This window comes from Bidens hawaiensis, unplaced genomic scaffold, assembly GCF_021521415.1.
Source record: "Bidens hawaiensis isolate Kalapana, Puna unplaced genomic scaffold, B.hawaiensis_p1.1 tig00020539_1, whole genome shotgun sequence".
NCBI lineage: Eukaryota > Viridiplantae > Streptophyta > Magnoliopsida > Asterales > Asteraceae > Bidens > Bidens hawaiensis.
The window spans coordinates 129,720-138,871 of NW_027493145.1; the positions used below are offsets into that span (position 1 = coordinate 129,720).

The 9,152-nt window shown below is 36.1% G+C and overlaps 1 protein-coding gene across 1 annotated transcript; it reads left to right on the top strand.

Moving 5' to 3' along the window:
* The first annotated feature begins 327 nt into the window (after positions 1-327).
* LOC143561107 (protein FREE1-like) lies at positions 328-6,949 on the top strand. Its single transcript, XM_077049248.1, has 10 exons — positions 328-1,176; positions 2,397-2,483; positions 2,576-2,707; positions 3,597-3,728; positions 3,812-3,877; positions 3,945-4,055; positions 4,173-4,268; positions 4,412-4,445; positions 5,792-5,862; positions 6,757-6,949. Exons 1-10 carry the CDS (start codon positions 328-330, stop codon positions 6,832-6,834), a joined length of 1,656 nt encoding a protein of 551 aa, XP_076905363.1. The 3' UTR covers positions 6,835-6,949.
* Positions 6,950-9,152: the final 2,203 nt, after the last annotated feature.

The following is a 9,152-nucleotide window of genomic DNA, read 5'->3' on the forward strand; positions in this document are numbered from 1 at the left end:
TCTTACTTTATTCCGATCAAAGTACGATACTGATTTTCACGTCGGAGAGTGGTTACGGAAAGACCCCCACTCTGTCCTTCCCGTAACGAGACTCAAATACCTGATCCAACTATTTTAGTGGCATATTTGATTAAACCTCAAAAACAATTTTGAGACGCTACTCGTTTTTTTTTTATATTCTCTAGTTAAAAGGTTATATGATTGAAATACAAAGTACCTGTCCTCCTAAATCTTCTTTCCAAAACTGACATCACCCATCAGCTAGCTTCTTGATCCTCCTCAATTTCCACTATCATCATCAATTCATCATCTCCGTAAACCACCACCATGCAACAACCACCCGATTACACCACCACCACTCCGTACTACCCCAATTACCCTCCAAACCCTAACCCTAATCCAATAACCACCGATCTCCACCACCAACCTCCGGCCACCTTCGCCTCCGCACCACCCTTCGCCTCCACACCATCCTACCACCCGCCGCACTCCGATTACTACCCGCCGTACCCCGATCAAACCCTACCTTCACCAAACCCTAATCCCCAATTCCAGCCACCACCGTCACATACTCAACCGCCCTACGATTATCAATCTCAACCACCCTACGATTATCAAACCACCGCCGGTTACACCCCTCCACCGCCGCCGACTTCAATTTCTCATAATCCGACTCAGTTTCCGTATAATAATAATCTGAGTCAATTTCCGAGTCAGGTGCCGAGTCATGCACCGAGTCAGGTGTATGAGAGTAGTTATGATGCTAATTATGGTGGGAATTACAATCGGAGTCAATCGGGTCTAGGGTTAGGGTTTGGGGGTGGTGGTGTTGATTATTATGGGAAGAGACTGGAATCGGGGGTTTCGAGATACGAATCGAGCGGTGGATATGGTGATGGTGTATATGCATATCAAGGGGGGAAAGTTGAGCCATATGGATCAAGGGGTACGGGTTCAAAGTCTTCGACTTGGAATGAACAGGTGCTTTTTGATGATTTTGGGAGGCCGATTGGGGTACCGGGTAAGGGATCGACGTCGGTGTTGTCGGCACCGAAGATTGTGAAGGCGGTACCGAAGGCGGAGACACGCGAGGATGTGAAGGGTGGGGTGCAGAAGTTTAGGGTTAAGTTGTTGGCAGAAAGTGGTGGGCAGAGTACCATGGATGTTCTTTGTCAGGTAGTTTGTTTTAAGAGTTTTTTGCGGGTTAATTAGTTTGTTAGGTGTTAATTATCTGCATTTGGACATCCGATGTTGGTTATGTAAAATGTTAAATCGTTTTGATCTGGTTTTTATGGTGCTTGTTAGAACAAGAAAAATATTCTTATTTATTTGGAGCTTGACTAAAGAAACACACTATTTAAGATAATACTGATGTGTCATACGGCCCATATGACCTCATACAGGCCATAAGACATGCAAAAATGGTCATGTGAATCATATGATAGACGAAAAGTGGTTGTATGGGTCCTATGAGGGTCCGTATGAGGTGTGTGTTTTTAAAGCTTACGACCTATGATTAGTTTGACTGATGTGATCACTAACAAAGTCATATGGTCCGTATGCCTTGGCAAAATGGTCATAGGGGTTGTATGACATCGGTAAATGGTCATATGGGTCTATGACGGCCCGTATGAGTTGTGCTGTCCAAATCATACGGCCCACTGTTTGACCAACACGGAAATGGCTGAAGTGACAACTAACAAAGTCTTATGGCCCATATGACCAATTTTCATTCCAATGTATTGCTCGTATGACATTGTATGGCTCATGATGTGACAAACATGCTGGTGTATAGATTTGGTGGCGTCTTTTTAGCAACACTTTCTGTTTACTTAAAAAACTATCTTAATAGTTAAGATTCTAAATGCGTTAGCATATGAACTATAATTTTGACCTCATACCGGCTGTATGACATGCAAAAATGGCCATATGGCTGTATGAGGTTGTTGAAATCATATGACCCATATAACCTGTTTGACTAACACGGAAATGACTGATGTGACCACCACTAACAAAGTAATGTGACCATTTTTTGTGTTAATATATTGCTCGTATGACATTATATGGTCCGTATGATGTGACAAGCATGCTGGTCTACAGATTTGGTGGCATCTTTTTAGCCACACTTTTTGTTTGCTTATAACTATCTTAATTATTAAATATTTTAAATGAACATATGAACTACAATTTTTTAGTAAAAGTTTTGTGCTTATTGTTGTGTACCAGTTAAATCTCTTTATGTTAAAATTGGATGACTTAGTGATTCACTTAGCTGATCATTTGTTGTGCGTTTGATTATATATACATTCATACACACAAGTATATATATATGCATTACACATCTGTATTCCTTTTCTTATTGTGAATATGAATTTATTTTTCCTTTTTTTTGCCAGATTGGATTGGATGGGATCCGAATGCTTGATCCATCAACTATTCGGACTTTGAGAATATATCCTCTTGACACAGTAACAAGATGTGAAGTATGTTGTTCTTGATTTATTTTTTCTTTGTATATTGGTGTTTGGGATTCTGCTAGTTGTTATAATTGAAGGTTTTTATGTGTATTATGTAGGTGTATGACTCATCTACCTTTGCATTTTGGTCCAAGAGTTCTGTAGACATTGAACCAAGGCGTATAAGGCTGCAATCCAACAGTTATACTACAAACACATTGTTGGACACAGTAACTGCAGCAACGTTTCAGGTTAGTATTCTTTATATCTAATTCTGAATAGGGCTGTTCAGAAAGCTCATAGCTTGCTCAAAATCTGCTCGTATGTAAATGAGCTGTGTTGGCTCCGTCTGTAAACGAGCCGAGCCCTCTCGGTGCATAAACGAGCTGAGGATTGTTAGTTAGGATCAGGATCATTATAGAACTTTTAACTAGTTTAAGAACTATTAAAAACTCTTAAATTATTTATTTTATATACTTAATATTATTCGTGGGTAGTTTCGTCATTTTATTTTATGTAGTTTTATGATTATGTATATGTAAATTGGTTATTACACGTACATGTAAGTTGGTAATTACATGTGTAATCACAAAATTACATATAGCAACCAACTAAACTACCCTCAAATAATATTAAATAGATAAATAAAATGATTCGTTGTTAGAAGTTTTTATTTTTATCTTTTTGGAGTGGAAGAGATTCAAACCATATATGTATGTGTATGTGTATTTGCAATTTAAAGTCATATGACATTGTTTAATGGAAAATAAAGTAAATCATTGAAAATTCTCTTAATATTGAAAATTTTTTTTGACCTCGTTTAAAATTAAAGCCCAAATTTTAATATATATAAGTTAGGAGCTCTGTTGTTTACAAATTCAGCATTATATGTATGTTACACATATCATTTTCAGTTTTTTATATATCAATATATGTTGAATATAAAAATTTTTAAATTTTTTAAAAGCCAACGAGCTGGTCAACTACCCGCGAATTGACTTGAGCTTTGACGACCCGAGCTTGAGCTCAAAGTTTCACCTTGTTAAGATGAACACACCGAGCCCTAGCCGACCCTGCATGGGCTTGTTAACAGCTCTAATTCTGAGTACGTGAGGGCTTTTTTGTCTGTGAAATTTACAGTTTAAGGAAATGGGCGGGAGGAGCAGGCCTGTTGAAGCTGTTAAACTTACCGAGCAGTCAACTGAAAAGAAAAAAGGTTTGGGTGACTGGATGAACATAATCAAACCCCCAAATGAGGAAAAAGATCACTGGGTACATCTTATAATCACGCATCTTTGTTTTTATTCATATCATTCTTTATTTGGAAATATTGTTCATATTTTCAGTTTCTTTAGGTACCCGATGAAGCGGTTACAAAGTGTACTGGTTGTGGATCAGACTTTAGTGCTTTTAATAGAAAGGTTAGTGGCCTTTTTGTAACTTTTATAATCTGTCGGTTCTGACCTTAAATTTTTTATCATTATGTAGCATCATTGTCGGAATTGTGGAGATATTTTTTGTGACAAGTGCACACATGGCAGAATTGCTCTCACATCTGAGGAGAATGCTCCTCAAGTTCGTGTTTGTGATCGCTGCATGGTATACTTTTGTAACATCGTTATAAACTTATAATATTTTTGTTTGAAAAGTATATGTATTTCTTACATTTCTTGAAAGTGTTTTGTGAAAAGTTTTAATTCTTATTTTTGTTTTCAGTTGGAGGTTACTCATCGGTTGAGCAGTGCTAAGGAAGCTGCTGCAAGCAGATCATCTGGATTACAGAGTCATGAAGATCTTGCAAAGAAACTTCAGGTTAATTTCAATTCATAACCATTATGCTCTTTTTTTATATTTATGTTTGAGCTAGTAAGATATGTGGTGCTTCTACATCATTTGCTTTTACTTTAGTTTCAAGCCAGGTATTTAATTTATTTTTTTTTCTAACTTTTATACAGGAGGAGTTAGAAAGAAATCACAAATCATCATCAGGTACCTAATTAGACTTTAGTGCTTTCAAACTTTCGTACTTAATTATATTTGTATATTTGAGATTATTAATGCATTAAAAAATTCTGTCTTGATAAGGGTAAACGGGTTTGGGTAGTTGTGCCGGTACACCTAATACCATACCTGGCGTCATAACCGGGTGTTTTGGATTTTGGTTTTTTCTGTTGGGTTCAGATTCTTTTATGTTCCTTACCCACCTAAATGTTTCCAACTTCACATTCACACTGTTTGTGATTTTAGTGTCATCAATATCGTTTTAGGCAGTGGGTGCTTTTTAAGGCTAATAATTGAAAAGTTAGAACATGTATTGGTTTGAGTTAGTAGGTGCAGTGATAGAAGCCCGGAAATAAAATAGTAATTGATAGAAATAAACAAGAACGAGGATACTTGGCCCTATTCGAGATGGGCTAGTCTTCGGTTAGCTGATTCGAGATGGCAATTCTCCAAATACGAGGTTAAACAAACCCTAATATTTTTAATATATAAACATGGATGATCCCATAAACTAGAAAACAGACATTTAAATAAACCTAATGGCAGTAGTAACTGTTGCAATTACGGGGACCCTTCAACACCCTCACCCCTTTATCTCCCAAAAACTCAGGAGACAACATCCTTAGATCGGTCCCTAAAACCTACCCGTAGAGAAGTCGGGTTCGTATCATGCAGACTGCAAACTCAATCAAGGTTATTCTTATTTTGGTATTAGTGAACCTCTAAGTTAAGTTTGGTTGAAGTCCTTAACCAAACAGGGATCCGGGGCAGTGCCCCTGCTGCGTTATTCAGTATTAAAACGGAATGCTCGTATCAAATTTGTTCATCCGAACCAAATTTGGTTCTTCACTAGCAACTTTGGTCATCCATATTAAATTTGATTATTAATACACATCTCGTTTTTGTGAAACATGTTCTGTGTTATCGGGTTAGAGATGTCAGACAGGTGAACTATTTTAGTTGAAAGTGATTAACACGGTTCAGAATGTCATCTGGCCATTAAGAAATCAAGAAATCTACACAAACCTATGCTTTTGATGTTCATAATATATGTCTTCATCATGACATTCTTAAGTATTAGTACGCAAAAATTCATATTCAACTCTAGTAGCTGCATGTTTGTCATTTGACATCATGATGGTTGGTACTCTTGATGTTATACTTGACCCATCAAATGTGGAGTCATTAAACTTAATTAATTTATTATTTAAGTGATGGAAGGTATAGCGGCTAAATTTGTGTAATGTGAGTGCTAATATGAGTTTCTGAACTTTTGCAATTGGGTAGCTAATTTTATCAGTTTACTGTTCAACATATAATATTTGAGTGAACAGGTTCCAAGTTTGAAGTGTCCAGCAGGCAGATGAAAGAAGTTGCTTGCCCTACTTGCACTGTACATTTACAGGTTCAAAATCATGTTCCTAATTTCTTTTAATATTCTTTAATTTAAGAAAACGGGCAGTGAATGAACGGGTTGGGCATTTTATTTAACGGGTCAAAATTGGTTTTGGTTAATATGTGTAATTATTTAGTAAATGTGAAGCGGGGTAGGGTAAGTAGTTTCTTTTCTCCTCATTTTTGAAAGGTGTAAACTAGCTGACCTGGTTGTGAGCTACTCGATATCCGCTTGCTTAGAGCTTAAATCTGACTGAGCTTAAATGGGTTCGAGCCTGGGCTTGAGCTTATATTGTAGCTCAATTAATAAACACACTCGAGACGAAGCTTCATGGCTTGACTAGAGTTGTGGACCTAAACGAGCCTATTGTTTTCATATAAATGTTACAGTTTAATAGTTTGTATTTAGCGTGTTCAGTATATTATTACATAAGTGCTATATATGCGTTTACGATAAACTAACTAAATAATAAAGGTTTTGCTGTATATACAAGCAAAATGTTATAAATACATGTAAAAGCATTTATCTATGTATTTAAATAAATAATTAAGTAATTAATAAACAGTAATCTGGCCAAGCTTGAGTTTTAGACACAGAACTCGAAATGAGTCGACCTCAAGCTCTGTTAAGTTGAATGAGCTGATCCCGAGCTTGGTTCATCACTTCATCTATAGTTCTATACCCCAATTATTTCATAAATAATTGATATGCTAAATACTAATGCCCTACGAACAACATTCAAGCCCATTTGACCTGTTTCTTTTCTAGTCAAAAGTCTTTTAGCCTAAAACTATCTGATTTGCTTTAGAAAACTATACCAAAGTATTAACCATTTATATATGTATTGAGCTTGCCATCTAGTTAAATTCATGATCATTCATAATTATGTTAAAAATTTTGCAGGTTCAAGTTCCCAGCTCGGGGTCTGAGACCATAGAATGCGGTGTATGTCAACATCCGTTTCTTGTAAGTGCACGTTGACGGGCCTAGGGTTGTATACGTGATTTTATCTTCCTGTTCGGTTTTGGGTGGGTTTTAACGTATTTGGTTTTACACGTATATTAATGTTTAAATAACCCCGATTTGCATGGTGTGGCTTGTCTGGTTTGGTTTCTCATAATTGTATTCTAACTTTCTTTTGTAAATGTACAAGTCGCCTTCTCTCTCTCTCTTTTTTTTTTGGTTGTATAGTTTTACCGAAGCGAAATACCTAATGACGGGGAACATTGTTGCTATAGGTACTTGTAGTCGGTGTTATAGTGGTCTTTAGTTACTGGTCAGGCAACAGGGTGGGGACTAGCTATTAATCGGAATTAATTGGGATTAACGGGTAATTAAATCAGTGTCTTGTGTCTTGTGACTTTTACAACAATTGGACTATATGCAATGTGATTTGTATATTGTTAGGCCTTAGGGTATGTGACAAATGAAAGTGGCTTATTGATGTAGGTTGTACTAATTGGAGCTCCACCTGAAACCTGTTTTCAAGTTTGGTTATGTCGATAAAACGGATTTTAAAACTTCGATACAATAGGAAGGGTATTATAAGCATAAAGCATGTGACTTTTAATAATTGATGAAATATAGCTTGGTAAGTAAGAGAGAAGTGGGGTTGTTTCGAATGGATTTGTGTGGCGTGTGTGGGTGTAAATCTTGGGAGTTCTTGCAGGGTCATGTTGGTCTTCCAAGACCATAATGACACGACCAAGAAGAGGGTTACATGATGCGTTATAAGGACTACATAAACGGTGGCTTGTTGAATGAAATCATGTCTACTAACCAGTTGGAGGCCAAATATGCTTCACAAAGGAGGGTTCGAAGTTGGTACCTACATATCCTACGATGCTCAACTATTGACTAGAGGTGTACAAAACGGGTTTTTTTTCCTATATCTAACCCGTTTCTAAATAGAAGCGGTTTGATTTATAAACCGGTTTCAATGTAGAACTTGTCAAACTGATCAAAAAACGGTTCGGTTTAGAACTGGTTTTAGGGGGTAAAAACAAACTCGTTTTAAAACCGGTTTGATTATGGAAGGATCGAACCGCTTACAAACGGCAGTTTGATTTGGGAACCAGTTTGACTGAAACCGTTTTAGACATGAATAGGTCCGGTTTGGTTTCTGGTTAACCAGTTCCAGACCGTTCTTTTGTACAACTTTGCTTCTGATAACCCGTTTAAAATAAAAATACATTATAAGTTTATATAATTTATAAGTTATAACCATCAATCTATTTAATTACTTTACATATTATATTACACCTTTTAAATTAGTACCCAATAATCCTTTTTAACGTTTAGAAAAACTTGTCTAAACAAGTTACATGGGCCATGTTTGGGAACATGATTTTAGGGCCCGTTCGTTTCACATAATTCGTGAGAATTCAAAGAAACTGGAATTAAAATCCCATGACATGGCGTGTTCGTCTCGTTGGAATTGGAATCTTAATTCCATTTTGTGTTCGGTTCAAAGAGTTGAAATTCAATTTCTTCAAATTCTCTTAAATAAAGGGATTCCAAATCCTTCTAAAATGTGAAAGATTTCAATTGAATTCGTAGGAACCTTTTCTCAAGTTTTTTTTTCTTTTTTTTTTTGTAACGAGGACAACGAATAAAATAATTTAGTTCTTTTACTTTTTATGTTTTTAATTTATGTTTTGACCTATAATTTTTTATTATTATTTTCGAATATTTTTCTGAAGGTTTTTTTTTATTTTGATAGAAAACCCCTATAAGAAGTTCAAAAAATAATAATAAAAAATTATAACGCAAAATACAAATAAAAAACAAAAAATCTAAAAAAAAACTAAAATGTTTCTGCCGTTATCCTCGTTAAAAAAATGATTCCAATTCATTTGTGGTGATAGGTTACAATTCATTGGTCAAACGAACACATCAAGAATGAAATTGGATTTCAATTCCTTCAAATTCCAATTCCTATTAGAATGCTCAGATTCCAAATCCGATTCCTTCCAATTTCAAATTCTATGCAAATTCCAATTCCAATTCCATTCCATTCTGTGAAACGAACGGGCCTTCAAATGTAACCTCTTCAGGGTTAGTGTGTTTAGCTAAACAAATATTTGATTTGTGTTTTATCAATTATTTTCCATAAAGCCAAAACTAGTCGCCAAGTACATTTAGGTGGTGTTTGTTTTAGCCAGAAGATCTTCCTGGCCTTTTATGTCTACGCTGCGCAGACCACGCACAAACCTTTAAGCTTGAAGACTGTTTTTCTGAAGACATTTCATTGAAAAAACGTCTTCGCGCTCTCTTATCCCTGAAGACATGGACCAACA

Excerpts from the sequence above, each read along its gene's own strand:
- LOC143561107 (XM_077049248.1), top strand. The coding sequence starts at position 328 with ATGCAACAACCACCCGATTACACCACCACCACTCCGTACTACCCCAAT. Across the intron at positions 3,729-3,811 it reads ATGAGGAAAAAGATCACTGG|GTACCCGATGAAGCGGTTAC; the intron begins GTACATCTTATA and ends CAGTTTCTTTAG. Across the intron at positions 4,269-4,411 it reads ATCTTGCAAAGAAACTTCAG|GAGGAGTTAGAAAGAAATCA; the intron begins GTTAATTTCAAT and ends ACTTTTATACAG.